Genomic DNA, 18,863 nt, shown 5'->3' with positions numbered 1-18,863 from the left:
CACGGGAAAGTGCTATATTCTCTCTGTGTTACTTGGCATCTTGGATATCTGATACGGTCTATATCCAGTCGATAAACCAAATAGCCCTGTCTGCGTGAAACGATACTGAAAATGGTAAACAGGTCCCGGTGGCGGTGTTATCACCCCCGATAATGGCGCCCTTCCTATCGCCCTATCTACCCCCTTAAATGATTTAATGACGCACCACGGGATGACTAGGATGTTAGTGGTGTTTCCCGCGGGAAAATACATTGTATTCTAGATATTGATTGAGGTCGGGAAAGGGGGGTTGCCAAGATTCCTCAAGATGATATGATGATGACAAGCTACAGGTATGTATGATGCTCCCCGCAGAAATGCGGTCTGGCTCGAATTGGGTTTGCTGCTAGCCAATCTCTAATTGTAGGTTTATGAGTTGTCTCTGTCTCTATACATGAGTGCAAGATCAGTCTCTGCGCCGCCGAACATAGATCACCGTCGAACAGAAATGATCATCCGCTCCAAACTCGAACATCTCATAACCCTCCATCATGGCCCTGACCCGAGGGGAGCACGGATCGGTTCTATATAAAAGACACTCCCATTAGTAAATGGCATCGCCAGTCCAATCAATAAGAGAGAGAAAAAGAGAGAGAGAGAGAGAGAGAATCTTACACCATCGTCTTCCCTCTAACATCAGTCACCGTGATCGACTTGCTCCCAAATCACCACCGCCGGCCGAGCGATGTCTGCGACGATTTCCTTGACCGGTACGTTGGGCCCACACGAGAACAGAATCGATCGTTCACCCACCTTGAGCCAGGCACTCGGGTCATCGATGACCTCGATCCCGTGCTCGCCGAGAACAGCCTTGTCAACGGGTTTGTAGTCCAAGTCCTGAGCGTAGCAGTGAAAAGTCTTCTGTCAAGTTTGCAGCCACTCTTGCAGAGTCAGCACTAACGCATGTTGAAAGCTAGAGCGGTTGCAATGGTCCCTTGAGATGGCTGCCAGAGCGACAGCAACAATCTTGTTGATCTCATGTCCCCTGGTTGACTTGTTCAGGACTTGTACAACTCTTTTGCACATATCCTCTTTCTGCCAGGTTTGGATCTGCTGTTGAAGTACTTGGTGGGAGAGTCATGGCTCGGAAGGGAAGAGTCTTGGACCAGCTCTTTGGTGCCTAGTATTCCCTGCTGCGAGTTCTGGCATATTGGCAGGCTACAACGAGGAGCCCGATTTTCAGGGTCATAGCTACTGTCGTCCAACATCCAGAGAAGGTGCTTGAGATTTGCACGACAGCGGTAATGTATTTCAGGTTCCTGGCTGCTTGATATCAGCATCGAGATCTATTAGAAGGAGCAATCAGTCACTTTATACATGAGAAATTCCTCGAACATATCATTATCATCATCATTTTTATTGTCGTCGTCGTCATCATCATCGGATTTCCAAATTGGGTGCTTGAAAGACTCGCCGGTCGTAAGGGTATATACCATCGTTGTGCCTGCCACGTCCCTGATAAAGACTTGATCTCCGCGACCGGGGAAACGTTGAAGCTGCTCATGGATAGCACGAATCCCATATTTGGTGAAGAATGGTTTTCCCGAATCATACAGCTGGTCGATGCGCCATCGCCTCCTCGGTATTCAGTGGCGCATCAGGAGGAACGCCGTCATGCCAGCGCCATGGACAGTATGCGGACACTCTATCCATTAGTGTGCGAGAATAGGAACACAGTTCACATATACTTTGGAGCAGTGATATTTTCTGCCTTCTTGTAGACTGGGTGTTCAAATCAACAAAGTTGTTGACATACGCGAAGAGGGACACTGACAGGGGTAGAACACCTCCTCACTACTTAGCTCTCCTTACTAGTATTGGCGCATCAACAAAACACACAGAACATAATACTATAACAAACAGTACATGAAACGAATAAAATAGAGCAGATTTATATCACTGGAATATATACAAGAAAGTTGTCAGTCTCGAGAATAAATATGTGGTCATTTATTTTATATCTAGGCATATGAGAGGTTGATTCCGCCGAGAGCAATCCACAGGTCCTCATTTTGCACTCAACAATTCCCACTACAGCCATGAGACATCATCTCTCACAACGAGTCCACCCGACGAAGCAGCCACTCGAGATGCCGATACGCCACGCGCGGCTGATACTGAGGCTGCATGTGGCCACTCATAAAGGTCTCCACCCACATCAGGCCACGCTCATAGTGCTGGATCCCCATCACGCCCTGGGGCCCATCGAGACCAGACTGGTTGTTCGCCTTGAAGACCTCCTGGTACATGAGGTCCGGCATGGAGATATGGATCGGGGCATGCGGGCGGGTCTCGAAGCCGAGATGACCATTCCAGGTCATGTTCTGGATAGCGAGGAGGGTGCCATTAGTGATGATGACCATATCATAGTCGCCGTTGCCGATCAGCACGCGGTTTGTGGCCTCGATGACCTGTGGCAGGACGTGCTCGATCGGGTTGGCGCTGATGTCGCCTTCGTGCTCGGGCCCGGCGCTGCCGCCCACGAACACGGGGTCGTTGGAGCACTCGCTCCAGGTGGCGTTGGGGGCGTGGAGGGCCTTTTTCACGTCTGCACGGTCGAAGTAGACTGTTGATCCGGTGGCTTGGTAGTCGAGTGCGGTTGGGAACGCGAGCACGTCCCACAGGAGCGGGCACATCTGGTTGATCTCGTATAGGTCGAAGCAGGGGTTGATGTTGAAGATCTCGTTGTTGATCATGTCGAATACGTCGCATTTGGCTTGTGATGTGGTGTTGAAGGACTTGTGTGGTTGCACCCCGGAGGCGGGGAATGTCAGGTACTCGTCGAGGAAGTCTGCGTATCCGCATGATTTGTGGAGTCTCTCGAGCTCGGCCATAAAGGTCTTGTTGAAATTGAACAGGTTGGAATTCTGCTGCACAAACGGGACGGCTGGGACTTCTTCCTGGATGTAGTCGAATTGCCCGATGCATGGATCGTAGGCCAGGGCGCCTGTTCAGTGTCAGTTTCTTCCCTTCTCTTTAGGGATAAGAAGGGGTATATTCAGTAGCTCACCATCCAAGTCAAAATACTCTTTATTTTTCTCGTCCAGCATCGCAGCCGAGATGTACGGCACATAGCGTCCAGCATAAGACTCGCCCGTGACATAGATCTTAAAGTTCTTGATGCCAAAGATTTTCTGAAAATTCTTAAAGAACTTGACAAAATCTTGTGCCGTTTCTTCTTGTGATTTGGCCGTCGGAGTGCCCGTGGAGTAGCCCGTTCCCACAGGCTGATCAACCCTGAAAGAATATCAACGTCAGAACTAACCCACTCCCGAGGTGCACTGGGCAAACTCCTCACCATAACACGTTGGTCAGATTAACCCAAGAATAAGGATTCTCCACCGGGGCAAAAGTGCCAGGCTGCCACAGAAAACGGCCAGTCTCCTGCAGGAAACTCTCCATCGAACTACAGCCAGGCCCGCCATTAAGCCAGATGGTGATCTCGTCGACGGGCTTGCCGATAGTAGGCTGAAAAATGAAAAACAGGTTCCTCGAGCTATTGCTTGTGTCAATAGGGACAAGGCCGGAGTACATCTCGCCGATGTCAAAGGGCACATCGGGCAAGGATTGCACCCGGTATGCTAATGGATTTGTTAATGTACACTCGTCGCCGTGCAGAGATAGTAATGGTGAGGTTGTGAGTTACTCACGCTTGGTCTTGTCATTTAAAAAGCGAAAGTCCTCCGTGGAATGAGACGATTTCTTCTGCGATGCCTCTACTGCTCGTTTGGCCTGCTCGAGGGGCGCTCGGGCTCGCTCTGCAAAGCGTCCATGTTTGGCCGCCGAGACTGCATCTGACCCTAGAGACAGGGCTACCAACGCAGGTGTGAGGATGGACATAAGCAACATCCTGTGGTTAGGGGAAATTAAAACAAAAGAAGGAGGAAGGTAATCAAGTAAAAGGATTTGGCTAAGATAAATGGATGGCCACTGATTATATATCTTGGTCGAAGCAAAATCGCAGCTCCGCAATTCAGGGGGGTCCTGAGAATGAAAGAGCAGCTTCTCCTCACCAAGCTCACTAGCACGGAGCTAAGCAATGCTTCTTCTGCGCCTCCACTGCCTGTGCACGGGGACTACTACTGCAGGTGGTATCGGCAGGGCGGGGCAGGCCATCACACCACCCCCAAAAACGGAAAATCGCCAGAGAATCCTGCAAGTTGGAATCGATCTGCATCGCAATTTTTTGCCTGCTGATATTGGAACCATTTCCAGCAATATTGTTGTATGTGGATAGCCCCCCCTCCGAGAGATAGAGGTTGAGGGGGTTTGAGTGGCGCGGGGAGCAAAAGTTAGGGCTTCCGGATGAGCGACGGATTTCCGTCTGGACTGCTATCTTCCACTTTTCGACTATCATCTGAACCCTTGAAGATCAGTTGACCATTCCCTCCTGATCGGCATTCAATCACCGGGAAAATAAATTGGTAGAATATATTATTCTTGGAAGGATTGCCGCGTATAAGAGGAGCTTATTTCTGTGATATCGATGGCTCGACAGGACAACTGCTTTGGATGGATCCACATTGACATTGCTACATACCAATGCATCGAGTGGGACCGAGGTGTCAGATTCCTATTGATTTTTTTTTTTTTTTTGATCTTTTCTCAAAACAAGAACAAAAGTAACCATGGAATCAGATTAAAAAAAAAGACTGAAGAATAAAAGACAGCAAAAAATGGACAGCAAAAACTGGACTCGCGGGGAATCGAACCCCGGACCACCCCCATGCTAAGGGGGTATTATACCACTAAACCACAAGCCCAATTATGTGGTGGAAGTCCGAGAAAAGTGCTACAACCGCTAAACCACAATTAAGGGCCACTGCACTGGATACTACCTGGGAAGATTGTCCTGATTTTCCAGGCCCGAACCCCGAACTCCCGGCGTCCGAGTCTGGACCCATTGCACTTGCAGGACTTTCCTCTGCTTGGCACGCTTTTCTCTCTTTATTGATCTACTATCTCACTGGTTCTTGTTCGCCTGTTGATGACTGACATCTGACACGAGTAATGAATTCAACCACCACAGACTCCTGTCTTAATGCCCAGGGTTGGGCCAGCACATCCATGGATGCTTGGCTGTTTCCACAATGTGCTGGTCAATCCTGCCGACTCCACCCCATCCACCGCTGCCAATGGTCTCCCGCTCCGACTTTTCTTTATTCTCTATAGGGTTTAGAGTGACCCTCAGGATCTCCAAAGCCAATGGGGACAATTCCTCGTGAGGGCACAATTTTTGCTCTTGACTAACAGGGGACTGGATGACTCTGGGTTTTGATTGCTAATATCACCCCCTCCGCAAACATAAGAACTCCCCGGGTTCCTCCCCCCGCTCATCAGATTTGCGGACCCAACTGAAACCACACTCGACCTCACAGACAGATATCCACAAATCCTAGCGGTGTATCCCGCGTAGAATGTCCACCAGTGCCAGGCTAGCCAGCACATCCGATGCAGCTGGTGACCATGGACTCGAGCCAATTCGCAGTGCTCCCCAGGACACTGTGACTTCCACCGAAAAGGATGCACCCATCAACGATCCAGAAAAGGCCGATACGGATGTCACTGATCCTGAGAAGCATGCCCAGGTGGGGATGAGCTGCCAGCTCTCAGAGCAGGAACAGCCCACTCCCGACGAATCTGCCCTCTATCGAGCGGCATCCACGATAGCCCCATCTCATGCTTCTGCCCCCAGGGACCCGGTCAGCCGGGTAACGACCGACGCAGAAGGCAACACCTATCCTGAAGGTGGACTCCAAGCATGGCTGGTGGTGCTGGGCAGCTTCCTCGGCCTTTTTGGTTCGCTGGGGCTGGTCAACACCATTGGCACTTTCCAAGCATATATCGAGAATCACCAGCTGAAGGAATACAGCTCCGGAAGCATAGGTTGGATCTTCGGTATGTTCGCCTTCCTCACCTTCTTCTGTGGTGTGCAGGTCGGCCCAATCTTCGACGCGCGCGGACCACGCCTCCTCGTTCTGGCAGGTTCGATCTGCGAGATGGCCATGATAATTCTTGTCGGGTTCTGCACCAAATACTGGCACTTTATGTTGGTCATTGGCGTGCTGGGCGGCGTCGGAGCGTCCCTCATTTTCACCCCGGCCATCTCGGCCATCGGGCATTTCTTCCTCGAAAAGCGCGGTGTCGCAACCGGTATCGCGGCCACTGGCGGCTCGGTTGGGGGCATTGCATTCCCGCTCATTATGCAAAGCCTCTTTCCCAAAATCGGGTTTGCATGGGCAACCCGGGTGGTGGCCTTGATCTGTCTTGTGGCGCTATCGCTGGCCAATCTTCTAATCAGATCTCGCCTGCCGAAGAAGCCCTTTTCCAAGGAGAATGTGCTGCCAGACTTTCGCATCTTCCGCGAGCCTCGATTCGCGCTCACTACAGCGAGCGTCTTCTTCATCGAGTGGGGTCTATTTATCCCGATCAGCTATATCTCGTCTTACGCCCTTTCCCACGGCTTCAACACGGAGCTATCATATCAGATTGTGGCCATCCTGAATGTGGGATCATTCTTTGGGCGATGGCTGCCAGGATTCTTTGCGGATTTCCTGGGTCGGTTCAACACACTCATCGCCACCGTAGCCCTCTGCCTGCTGTGCAATGCATGCTTGTGGCTTCCGGCCGGAAGTAGCCTGGCCTTGCTTGTGATCTATGCCCTCCTTTTCGGCTTTTCCAGCGGCAGCAACATCAGCCTGACGCCCGTGTGCGTCGGTCAGCTCTGCAAGACCGAGAACTATGGTCGCTATTACGCCACTGCCTACACCATCGTGAGCTTCGGGTGAGTTGTTTTCTCTTTTTCCTCTGATGTCATGCACACCCCAAACTGACATACTCTCGCCACCTAGCACGCTTACCGGCATTCCGATCGCTGGTGAGATCCTGTCGCGCTGCAATGGAGAATACTGGGGTCTTATTGCTTTCACGACTGTCTGCTATGCTGCTGGTCTGGCCTGCTGCACGGCCGTGAAAGTCATTCAAGTTGGCTGGCGTCATCCCATGGCTATTTTCTAGACGCCCAACCATGCAGGGATTGGTAGGGCCGAACACCCCAAAAACACATTCTCGATACGACATGACGACCCAAAAGACTAAACTACAAAAGTTGAATTCCCTGATTCATTGCGACGGATTGGCTTTCGGGTGTTCTCTTGTTACTTTCTATTGATTACAGTGATGCATTGCGACGACGAGACGAACCGTGCATTTGGATTTTGCCTGCGCCTGAGCTAGCATTGGTGTTAATTAGATGCCACTAATATCACTTTTTTTTTTTAATTGAAACCCGGTCACCAACAGCTCAACTCAGGACGATTTCCCATATATTGCATTTCCGATACTATCGAGATCCAGCTGGACCTGATCTCCTTGCAACCCACTCCTCGGATTACGTCTCCGAGGTACACCGGCCAGCTCAAGCCGATTTGCACGCTTGCCGCAGTATAAGTCCTCTTACAACAGAATCGTTCTTTATTGAGAGACTTGACTACGAGAAGGGTCCTTTCAAAGAATACTTTCTGGGATGCGCCTCTCTATATACATCTGGCCCATGCATGCGCAGCTCACCACCAACTTAGGGCTCCGACACCGCGCATATGATTTCCGCCAAATCCACCCACCAAAACAATCTCCCGCAGATCTATGTAACTATCCAGTCACAATGATGGGGGGGAAGATGCCTCAGCCTATTCATAATTCTCAGCCAACCCTGAACAACATGAATCCATGGATTCTCTTCCCCCCCTCCGATTATTTCCCATAGGGCGGCCGAAAACCCTGGCCCTGTCATCCAACATGCGTCTCCCGGTTCTTGCGGGTGGTCGTTCCTGGGTTCCGTCCAAACCCTCCCAAACCCAAACCCAAGAAAAAGGCATTCCAAGTTGACTTCAGTTCCGACTCCCAATCGGGGTTTCGATGACATCGAGTGGCCATCATCACCGTGCAAAGATTTCTGACATACGAGGAGAGAGCTTTTTCTTTTTCTTCTTCTTCTTCTCTCTCTCTCTCTCTTTCTCTTTTGTTGTTCGTCTCTCTCTTTCTCCAGCAGCTTGAACTTTTGTTGTTTTTGGATTTGTTCTCCTCATCCGGGTCTGACCAACAAACCGAAAGAGCGAAGAAAAAGAAGCAAAGAATTACACAGAACCCAGCTTGCATTCTCGCCCTCGATCTCGAGAGACATCAATATCAACACATCGACTGACCCGCATAGAAAGAGTACGCAAAGGGTCGTTCGACGAGCGCTTTTGACTCGCTCAGCACGATGTACTCGAAAAACTGCCTGGTCTTGCTGGCCGCCTCCTGGGCGCTCTTGCAGAGCGTCCGAGCCGTGCCCTCGGGCGAGGTCGAGTCGGCTCGCCGTGAAGAACTCGAGAAACGTTCGAACTTGGAAGAACGCGGGAATTTGAACCCCACGCTTCTTATGTCGCTGCTTACGCAGGCTGCTACTACCCCTACTGCTGGCGGCCCGGGCCAGCAGCCTACTCAGCCGGGTGGTGGTGGTCCCTCGCCTGGTGGTGGTGCCCCCTCACCCGGTGGTGGTGCCCCCTCACCCGGTGGTGGTGCCCCCTCACCCGGTGGTGGTGCCCCCTCACCCGGTGGTGGTGCTCCCTCGCCTGGCGGAGGAGCTCCCAGTGGTGGTGCTCCTGGCGGTGGTGCTCCTGGCGGTGGTGCTCCTGGCGGTGGTGCTCCTGGCGGTGGTGCTCCTGGCGGTGGTGCTCCTGGCGGTGGTGCTCCTGGCGGTGGTGCTCCTGGCGGTGGTGCTCCTGGCGGTGGTGCTCCTGGCGGTGGTGCTCCTGGCGGTGGTGCTCCTGGCGGTGGTGCTCCTGGCGGTGGTGCTCCTGGTGGTGGTGCTCCTGGCGGCAATGGCAAACCATCCGGAGCATCTTCTTCCCCCACCTCGAGTCCAACCGGTTCTGTATCCTGTCCATCTCTTCCACCTACGTCTGTCGTGGTTACCCAGACAATCCCCCCGTCCACGATTCCAGCCTCGACAATCTCGGCGTCCACTTTCTCCGCGACAGTGCTCTGCCCTAACGTGGTTGTCACCTCGACTGTCACCGTAAGCAACTGTCCTGCCGGTACTACTTCGGGCCCGGGAGGGGCTGGAGGAGCCGGAGGAGCACCCGGTGCCAGTCGCAGTGCCACTGGTGCCGGTGCTGGAGCTGGATCATCTACATCTCACCCGGCGAGCAGCTCTGCGAGCCCCTCATCTACAGTGAGCTCGGCGGGCGGAACTGGAGCCGGAGCATCTGCATCGGGCATCGCACCTGGAGGTGGCTCAGCCTCGGCCGAAGCCTCATCGGCCAGCGGTACACCAGCCACCAGCAGCCCAGGAGCCGGTACCAGCGCATCGGCATCGGCATCAGCATCAGGTATCTCACCCGGCGGTAACTCCAGCGCCATTATTTCGTCGCCATCCAGCCGATCCACCAGCGCTGCCACCTCGACGCCACTGATTCCCGCCGGCGGCGGTGCCAGTAGAGCATCGTCGCTCAGCACCGTGACCGGCTCGACGACAGTCACAGGCACAACCACAGCAATAGCCACGGTAACAGGAACGACAAACACAGCCGCCGCCCCGGTCAGCACGCCTCTCACGCTCCTAACTCTGGCGACGACGAGCGCAGCAGCGGGCACCGGCGGCTCGACCCCCTCGGCCGGCATCACGACGCCCGCACGCCCATCTATCTCTCCCGGTATAGCTCGACGAGGTATCGTGGGGAACATGACAGCGATCTTCACTAACACAACTAGTGTTACCACGAATGCGACGAGTACGCTGAACCTCACCAGCTTTGTGCCGCCCTCGGGACCGGCTCCTGCTGTTGCTATTCGGTTCCCGAGGGGTCGGAATCGGTATTGAAGAAACAAAAAAAAAAAAAGAAAATAACTTGGAAACCGATTGAATGTTGAGGTTTTGGGAATGGTATTTATTTGCTGATGGGCAATGCTACTGGGTGGTTTCTTCACCAGAGGCAAAAAAAAGAGAGAAGAGAGAGAGGGGGGAGTCTAATAAAAGGATGGAATGGAGTTCTTCAAAAGGTGACTGGCTCTCGGCAGGTAATATTTGGTTTATTTATTTATTCTTGTTTTCCTTTTCCTTTTCCTTTTCCTTTTCTTTTCTTTTCTTTTTTTTTTTTTTGCTGGGATTGTGAGGAAGTCATTACAGGCAAGACAAGACAAGACAAGAAATCACTTGGATTGCTTTTGGAGACTTCCCTCGATGCTGCTCTCGGCTGTGTGTGCTATATAGACGAGAATTGTTGCTCACAACACCTCCAGCCCTACATAGACTGTTATTGATTCACTTTAATTCTGATTCATTCTCCTCTGTTGTAAAAAAGAACGACAAGCACTCCATCCATCCTGGATCACTCTCTGCCAATGTATTGATTGCTATCACCTACTCAAGTAATCAGCGCAACGTAGAAAAATCTTGCATTTGCCTCGATGTGGGAATAATGGCTATGGAATAAAAAAACATAACCAGCTCATGCATATGAGAACGGCAGAGAGAATAACGATGAGAAGCAAACAGAGTCGCGAAAATATCAGCGGCTCTCTCGCGCCTGGTATGGCCAATGAGTTGAAAAAAAGAGTAACTAAGTACAATACAGAAACCGAAGCAGAAACAGATGAAGATGAAGATGAAGATAAAAAGGCAAGAGGCTAGATAGCAGGAAACACAAGAGGAAAAGAAAAGAATAAATTCAGACCGGGCAGAATTCAAGCTCCGGGACAATTGGAAACTCCCCCTTCAGTCGCCCACTTGACATCCTGAAGACCAGACGAACCCCTATCAATAAAATGCGCCAAACACCACACCCCCAGGGAAAAACACAGTACAAACGAATGCGAGAGTCGAAGAGAAGATGTGGGGGGGTTGCAAATATAAGAGAGGTAGTGTGTGGGTGGGTATGAGGTGAATAGAGAGAAAACAAATGTGAAACAAAAAGGCAGACAGGATATAAATGAGGGAGGGTTCCTCAAAGACTCATATAGACAGGGTATCAACGGCCACATCGAAACCATTTGACATATTTGCATGGCGAAGGAAATGATAAATTCATGGCATTGCGAGCGAACTCTTCAGGTGCTGTTGGATCGCAGCAGAGACTGTTTGAAGAGACAGGACAATTAGCCGATCGGCTCAGGGATGTGGTTCCATTCGAGAACATACGCGCTAACGTACCCGGTCGTCAATCATCTCCTCGTCCTTGTCTTCTGCGGGACTGACGACACTGCCACGGCCAATGGGTCCCGAAGTGGTGATGGCCCGGGTATCCATGCCAGGCCGCGGCGGTGTGGGCAGCGGCTGCTGCTGCTTTTGGGGTCGCTGCTGCTGGTTCTGGTTATCAGAGGAGACAGAGGAGTGGATGGGGTGCATTTCCCCGCTACTCGAAATCCTCGACTCCTTGCTCTTCTCCAGCAGTGAGCCACCAAGAGTCGCGCATTTCAGGATGGTCTGCATCATCTGGTTCTGCTTCAGTGGCTTGGACAGATATTCGTCCATCTGAGCCTGGATACACTTCTCACGGTCACCCAGCATGGCGTGAGCCGTAAGCGCAATTATTGGTGTTCGCTGGAGGCCGCTCTCGCGCTCATACTCGCGAATCTTGCCCGTGGCTTCAAATCCACCCATGACCGGCATTTGAACGTCCATCAGAATCACATCGTAGCGGCGTTTCTTCACTGCTTCCAAGGCCTCCAGGCCATTGCCGACAACAAAGACGTTGTGGTTGTGCTTCTGGAGAATCTTCATCGCCAGCTGTTGGTTGACGTCGTTATCCTCTGCAAGAAGAATGTCGAAGGAACGGGAGTTGTCGGTGGTGATGGGTGTCGAACGACCTTCTAAGGCCGGAAGCATACCGTTACCGAGATCGATTGGCTGGCATGGTGTAGTCATGTACGAGCTGATACCGAGATCCAGAGCTGATTTCAAGCTCACGCAGACCAGAGGACAGACGAGCACGATGGGGATGTACTTGAATTCGTCAAATGTTCGCAGGATCCGAGCCGTGTCGACCGAGTCCACGATAATGACATCGTATGCGTGACCCGACTCCTTTCCTGATGGATCTTGGATTTCAGGTGGTGGGACATGCTCTTCGTTGCGCACCACCAGCGGCTCGAGCTCAATCTTCTTGAGCATCTTCATCACATTGGATGCTTGAACCCCGTTCTGGCCCTTGTCGATGAACAGCACCCTATGGTTCCTGTAGGGCAATAGCTGAGAGGAAATGACCTTCAAGGATTGATCCGCAAGCTTTACCACACAGGTGAAGTGGAATGTGCTTCCGTGGCCATATTCAGAGGTAACCCAGACATCACCACCCATCAGGTTCACAAGGCGCTTAGAAATCGAAAGACCCAATCCCGTGCCACCAAACCTACGGGTGGTTGAGCCATCGGCTTGCTGGAAAGTGTCGAAGATCAAATCGAGCTTATCTTCCTCAATTCCAATACCGGTGTCAGAGACGGAAAACTCAAAGGCGTACTCGTTGGTCGTGCATTGCTCCCGATCGGACTTGCGAATAGTGAGTTTAACCTCACCATGTTCCGTGAACTTGATGGCGTTGCCGACCAAGTTGAGGATGATCTGGCGTAGACGGAATGGATCGCCAATGACATAGTCCGGAACGGTGTTGTCCACCTGGTAGGTCAGGCTGAGGAACTTCTCATTCGCCTTCACGGCCAATGTCTTGAGAGCATTGAAGACGGTGCCCCGGACTGTAAATGGGATGCTCTCGATCACCATACGGTTCGCCTCGATCTTGGAGATATCAAGAATGTCGTCGATGATCGTCAACAAGCTGTTTGCCAGGTTGTGCACAACGTTCAGCATTTCTCGGGTGTATGGCTTCAGATCATCCGTATCCAACGTCAATTGCGTCATTCCGATGATACCGTTCATTGGGGTTCGGATCTCGTGGGACATATTGGCCAGGAACTCGGATTTGGTGCGGTTAGCAAGTTCGGCGGCTTCCCTGGCAGCAGTGTTTCGTTGAATACTGTCTCTCAGGTTCGACACCATTTTGTTGATCTTGCGTTTTAACTCGTCCATCTCACCAGACGCGTTGACCGTAATGAGTTTGGTGAAATCTCCGTCGGTGGCGGCATCCGTGATTTCGCCAAATGCACGGACTTGGGACGTTAAGTTTTCGGCCATGGTGTTCACGTCCTCGGTGATCTCCTTCCATGTCCCTGCAATGCCTTCCACGTTGGCTTGTCCACCCATTTTGCCATCGACGCCGACATCGCGGGCGACCTTCTTCAGTTCCATGGCAAACTTGGCCAGTCGACCAACCATGTGATTGATGGTCACCTTGAGCGTCAAGATCTCTCCCTGGGCATGCACCTCAATCTTCTTGCTGAGGTCACCCTTGGCAATGGCCTGGGTGACATCGGAGATACTCCGCACCTGAGACGTCAAATTTTGCGCCATGGTGTTCACATTGTCGGTTAAATCCTTCCATTTTCCTTCAACGTTGTCCACCTTCGCTTGACCTCCCAGCGTTCCGTCTGTGCCGACTTCACGGGCCACCTTACTGACTTCAAAGGCGAAGGTATTCAGCCGGTCCACCATGCCGTTGATAGTGCTCTTGAGGTCCAAGATTTCACCCTGGACGTTGGCGGTGACCTTCTTGGTCAAATCACCCTTGGCGACAGCGGTGGTGACATCAGCGATCTCACGCACCTGGGTGGTCAGGTTGTTGGCCATCCGGTTCACATTCTCAGTCAGATCCTTCCAAGTGCCCTCAACATCATTTACCGTGGCCTGGCCTCCCAGGACACCGTCGGTACCGACCTCTTTAGCAATCTTGGTCACTTCCTGTGCGAATTGCCGTAGTTGGTCCACCATGGAATTGATAATGTTCTTCAGCTCTGCAATTTCTCCCCTGCAGTTGGCTTGCACTTTCTGCGTCAGATCACCCTTTGCTACAGCCTTCGTGACCGTAGCGATATCTCGCACCTGGGTGGTTAGATTGTTGGCCATTGCGTTGACATTAACCGTCAGTTCGTTCCACATGCCCTGGACACCCTCGATTTGGGCTTGTCCGCCGAGTACACCTTCCGTACCGACATCACGCGCGACTCGTGTTACTTCTGTTGCAAATGTCCGGAGTTGGTCCACCATGGTGTTGATCGTCTGTTGCAGTTCCAAGATTTCACCCTGGGCACGGCTCTCAATCTTTTGGCTGAGATCTCCGTGCGCCACGGCCGTGGTAACGGCCGCAATCTCTCGCACTTGATCCGTCAGGTTCTTGGCCATAATATTCACGTTTTCCGTAAGTTCCTTCCAGATACCATGGACACCGGTGATCTGAGCCTGCCCTCCGAGTATTCCCTCAGTACCGACCTCGCGAGCGACACGAGATACCTCGCTACCGAAAACTTGCAGTTGGTCCATCATGGTGTTGATCGTGCGTTTGAAAGTGGCGATTTCGGGGTCCATCTCCAGGGGGTGAATTTGGACTTTCATGGACAGGTCACCATTAGCAACCTGGGTGATGATTCCGCCGATTTCCCGTAGAGCTTTTTGGAAAGCCTCGTTGGCCTGCTGGTGCTTGCGTAATTCGCGTTCGAGAAGGACAACATCCTCGTTTTCGACCTTGGTGAGAGCACGGCGAGTGTGCTCTTCCTGTTTTTGCAATTCATCGCGGACCTGGGCGATGATGTCCTTCTGAAAACTGATCTCCTCGGCCTGCTTCTGTACATGATTGCGGAGGTAACTGATGTCCTCCTCGCGCACGACGCGGGTGCGGGACCCACCCTCCTCTTCATCGTCGGTTTCGTCCTCGTCAATGTCTCCTGCGGGGTGGGGTTCATTCGAGCCCGAGGGGGTCTGCTGTCGCCGATCGGGTTGATTCAATTTTTGCTGCTGTGTGAGGCAATAAGAAGAGTCAGAACCTTGACCGGACGACAAGCGAGAGAGCCCAAAGGTCCACAAGAAATCAGGGTCCTTCTCGTTGGATCCGACAGCAGACAGGGTGGTCTGCTGGGGGTGGTCGGGGAACTGGTGGTGACTGACAGCTTGGAATTCCAGATGGTGCACGCGGCGCACCAAGGCCTCCAGCTCGGCTTCGAAGGCGGCCTTTGCGGGACTGGGTTCTCCGGGAAGCTTGGCTGATTTTGTACCGTTGGCAGTAGGGAGTTGAAAGTTGAATGGGGGCGATGAAGAGCCGGGGGTTGGCTCCTCTCTCGCCAGATTCTGCAGGACAGCCGTCGCGGCCGCGAGAGTCTCGTCCGCGCCAGCCATCATGCCCTGTACCGATCAGCAGGTGAACATAGGATGGAATAATGAAGGTAGTTCAGAGGGGATGAAAATGATAGGAGTCAAAAAAGGTGTGGTGGGAGGGGAGGAATGAGGGAGAGATAGGAATGGGGAAAAGGGAGACTAGTGCCGAATGGTGGACGAACTCCTTGGGAGCCAGACAAAAGAAAGAAAGAAAATGAAGAAAACCACGCACCGGAGAGTCAGGATGACACGAAAGATTTCAAGGATATTTTAAGGCGACATGGAGATATAAATTGAGAAATGGAAGAAAAGACCCGAGTCAATCGGGGACAGTTGAAAGGGAATCCTGAGGGAGCCGAGAGAGGAGACGAAGGGGGGAGCGACCGGTGTTATGTAAGCCGGTTTTTTTGCGGGGGTAAAAAAAAGAAAAAAAAAAAAGAAAAAAAAAGAGATAAATGGAAAAGCAATGAGAATAAAAAATTGGAGAATAAAAAGGAGAATGATGAAAAAGCAGAAGACGAGAAGAGAGAGAGAAGATCAGGGGGGAAGATGTGCGAGAGACAGCAGAAGGGGGAGAGAGAATTTCGAAAGGGGCGGTGATGCGCTTCTTTTTTTTTTTTTTCTGATATCGCTACAAACTCGATGTGATCGGGCATTCGCTTCACTCTAGAGGGCTTGACAAGAGACAAATTCCAGTTGATTACTGCCCAGGAGTTCGAGATAGATGACCTATAGGCAACTATGTATATAGAGTACCCTAGGCTACTCTGGGATACTATAGATTGGCATAGATTAGTATAGGTTACTATAGTTACTATGGGTAAAAAAAGTACTTGGTGCAGACGGGTATAGACTTCGCCGTGGAGCTGTTTCATCTCCCTTGGTCCGCGTCTATCAAATCAACCATTTGAACCAAGCTGAAAAGCGTGATGATCGGCCCTGGAGCGATGATCCACAGTTCAACGTTGTTCTGTGTGTCGAATAGACTTGAATTCGAAATTCCTACTGGGCAGTTTGCAAAGAGAGAGAAAGAGAAAGAAAAAAGAAAAAGAAAAAGCAAATCTCAAACATTCGAGTGGATGTTGACTCCAGTTGAGCTTCGTCTGCGCCAGCCAGCGTGGGCCCACGAGGTTCGTTGTTTCTCCGCGTGTGCCACTGTTCCATACTCGCTTAATAAATCGAATAAATTTCAATTAAGAACCTTCACAGTTCATAGATCCATGGATTGATCCAAGAATCCCTTGATTTATGTTGACTTTGGTACTTCAAATGTGTGCTAAGAATACTAGAAAGATGGAAAAAGTAGGGTTCGCCTTGTCACAGGATATTGTCCCCCACTTGATACTACTCGACTTCATGTATATAATATGAACATAATATATATTATTATTATTATATAAAAGATGTACTACATCAATCTCTCTCTATTTTCCTACTATTTTATATTCACATATTTACCACTTGACCCTCATATTATTTACTTGAAATCCTGCGATGGCGGGGTGAAACGACACAAGTGGCCGCTGTGCCCCGCCGGATCAAAAGATTGGCGGGATGGTGACTCGGCCATGAGCACCACCGTGCGAAGAATTCTTTAACCCCCCTCCCCATCCTGCAGGAAACGGCCGCAGCCATGGCGTCCGACCTGACGAATCCGATTCTGGACGCCTTATCTGCGTCCGAAACTATCCTCTCCAACGAAGCCTTCCCCTCCACCCCCTCATCGACCGTCAAAAGTGCGCTGGACCGCCTGGGCTCGCGGCAGATGCTGGAATATGAAACCCGCGAGAAGGAAGTGATTACTCTGACGGCCGAAGGTCAGGAGATCGCCGCCAATGGCAGCCACGAGGCCAAGGTTTTCGCGGCTGTGGTGGCCGCCATGGACGGGTTGAAGATCAAAGAATTGCCCGAGATCGTGGGGAAAGACAACGCCAAAGTGGGACAAGGGAATGCGTTCAAGCGCGGCTGGATTAAGAAGGACAACGATCTGCTGCGGGCCACCCAGGACTCGATTGTCGATGAGACGCGGGAGCTGCTGCTGACGCTGCAGCGAACAGGAGCCCTGGACGACGGCAAGGCAATCACAGACCTCAAGCGGAGGAAGCTGATCACTCCGAGCAAAGAGATCACTTACAAGATCTCCAAGGGGCCCAAGTTTGCGCGGGAATTCGTTAAGGAGGAGACCGACCTTACGGCCGAGATGCTCACCAACGGCTCGTGGAAGACGGCCCAATTGAAGCCGTACAACTTCAACGCCAAGGGTGCCCCAACCCCGGCGGGCGCACTGCACCCGCTGAACAAGGTGCGGCAGGAGTTCCGTAACATCTTCTTCGAGATGGGCTTCGAGGAGATGCCAACCAACCGCTTCGTCGAGACGGGCTTCTGGAACTTCGACGCACTGTTCGTGCCGCAGCAACACCCGGCCCGTGACCTCCAAGATACATTTTATATCTCCGACCCGCCCACGGCAGACCCCCCGCGCGAAGATCCTCTGAATGACCCGCATCGGCCAGCATCAACCCAGACGGGTTCGCAAACGACCAAGGAACAGCCGCTCGACTACCAGAAGTACTGGGACAACGTGCGCGAAACCCACGAGAACGGCAAATTCGGCTCGATTGGCTACCGCTACCCCTGGAGCGCGGACGAGTCGCTGCGACTGGTGCTTCGCACGCACACGACCTCCGTCTCGACCTACGTGCTGCACAAGCTGGCCGCCAACCCGCGGCCGGCCCGCTTCTTCAGTATCGACCGCGTGTTCCGAAACGAGGCCGTCGATGCCACCCACCTGGCTGAGTTCCACCAAGTTGAGGGTGTCATCGCCGACTTCGGCTTGACCCTCGGTGGTCTGATTGGATTTATGGAGGTCTTCTTTGCCAAGATGGGCATCCACCAGCTGCGCTTCAAGCCCGCCTACAACCCCTACACCGAGCCCAGTATGGAGATCTTCGGCTACCACGATGGCCTGGGCAAGTGGGTGGAGATTGGCAACAGCGGCATGTTCCGGCCGGAGATGCTGGAGTCCATGGGTCTGCCCAAGGACATGAGAGTCTACGGGTTCGGTCTGAGTCTGGAGAGACCTACTATGATCAAGTACATATTGTTCCATGTTTTGGAGTTTTTTCAGATCGCTAATGTCTTTCTCTCTCTTTTTCTTTTTAGGTACGCCGTGAGCAACATCCGTGAGCTCCTCGGCCACAAGGTCGACCTCCACTTCATTGAAACCAATCCCGCCGTCCGACTGGAGAAGGATTAAGCGGTTTTCTTCCTTTTTCGTTGGGTGTGGCTGGCACAGGGTATCTATAGAGAAGAAAAATTTCCTTTGTGTGTTTGTGGGTGTGCTTGCTTGTAGAGGCTTAGGGCACCGAACGAGTTTACGTGGAAGATAACGAATTGCATCACTACGGGGTTTCCCTGGTAATTGAAGTCATTATGTAGGATATGGTGTAGCCCGTTGTATTCGAGTTCTCTAGGTTTGATATGACAAGATTCTAAGCACTTCAGACCACATTGCGTCGTTGGATTACTGCTAGTCATAAGAATCAAATGAGGAATATACAGGATAGCGTATGCAGATGGCTGT

General features: G+C 51.9%; 6 protein-coding genes across 6 annotated transcripts; 2 read left to right on the top strand and 4 right to left on the bottom strand.

The window, feature by feature from the left end:
* Positions 1-515: 515 nt before the first annotated feature.
* Positions 516-1,319, bottom strand: NUU61_005055 (uncharacterized protein; the record flags this gene model as incomplete). Its single annotated transcript, XM_056655637.1, has 4 exons — positions 516-563; positions 709-900; positions 937-1,043; positions 1,064-1,319. 4 exons carry the CDS (start codon positions 1,317-1,319, stop codon positions 516-518), a joined length of 603 nt encoding a protein of 200 aa, XP_056511250.1.
* A 774-nt stretch (positions 1,320-2,093) lies between these two features.
* Positions 2,094-3,888, bottom strand: sxa2 (putative pheromone processing carboxypeptidase (Sxa2); the record flags this gene model as incomplete). Its single annotated transcript, XM_056655636.1, has 4 exons — positions 2,094-2,986; positions 3,050-3,276; positions 3,338-3,620; positions 3,690-3,888. 4 exons carry the CDS (start codon positions 3,886-3,888, stop codon positions 2,094-2,096), a joined length of 1,602 nt encoding a protein of 533 aa, XP_056511249.1.
* A 1,568-nt stretch (positions 3,889-5,456) lies between these two features.
* Positions 5,457-7,056, top strand: NUU61_005053 (MCT family MFS transporter; the record flags this gene model as incomplete). Its single annotated transcript, XM_056655635.1, has 2 exons — positions 5,457-6,823; positions 6,891-7,056. 2 exons carry the CDS (start codon positions 5,457-5,459, stop codon positions 7,054-7,056), a joined length of 1,533 nt encoding a protein of 510 aa, XP_056511248.1.
* Positions 7,057-8,523: 1,467 nt separating this feature from the next.
* Positions 8,524-9,768, bottom strand: NUU61_005052 (uncharacterized protein; the record flags this gene model as incomplete). Its single annotated transcript, XM_056655634.1, has 3 exons — positions 8,524-9,071; positions 9,124-9,185; positions 9,224-9,768. 3 exons carry the CDS (start codon positions 9,766-9,768, stop codon positions 8,524-8,526), a joined length of 1,155 nt encoding a protein of 384 aa, XP_056511247.1.
* A 1,362-nt stretch (positions 9,769-11,130) lies between these two features.
* Positions 11,131-15,301, bottom strand: tcsC (putative two-component osmosensing histidine kinase (Bos1); the record flags this gene model as incomplete). The annotated part of the gene is made up of 2 exons (XM_056655633.1): positions 11,131-11,157; positions 11,234-15,301. The coding sequence occupies 2 exons, from the start codon at positions 15,299-15,301 to the stop codon at positions 11,131-11,133; spliced, it is 4,095 nt and encodes a 1,364-aa protein (XP_056511246.1).
* Positions 15,302-16,913: 1,612 nt separating this feature from the next.
* On the top strand, positions 16,914-18,536 carry NUU61_005050 (phenylalanine--tRNA ligase subunit alpha; the record flags this gene model as incomplete). The annotated part of the gene is made up of 1 exon (XM_056655632.1): positions 16,914-18,536. One exon carries the CDS (start codon positions 16,914-16,916, stop codon positions 18,534-18,536), a length of 1,623 nt encoding a protein of 540 aa, XP_056511245.1.
* Between the last annotated feature and the right edge of the window lie 327 nt (positions 18,537-18,863).

Source organism: Penicillium alfredii (assembly GCF_028826965.1).
Source record: "Penicillium alfredii strain IBT 34128 chromosome Unknown utg000007l_segment0_segment0, whole genome shotgun sequence".
NCBI lineage: Eukaryota > Fungi > Ascomycota > Eurotiomycetes > Eurotiales > Aspergillaceae > Penicillium > Penicillium alfredii.
This window is presented reverse-complemented; position numbering and strand designations above follow the sequence as displayed.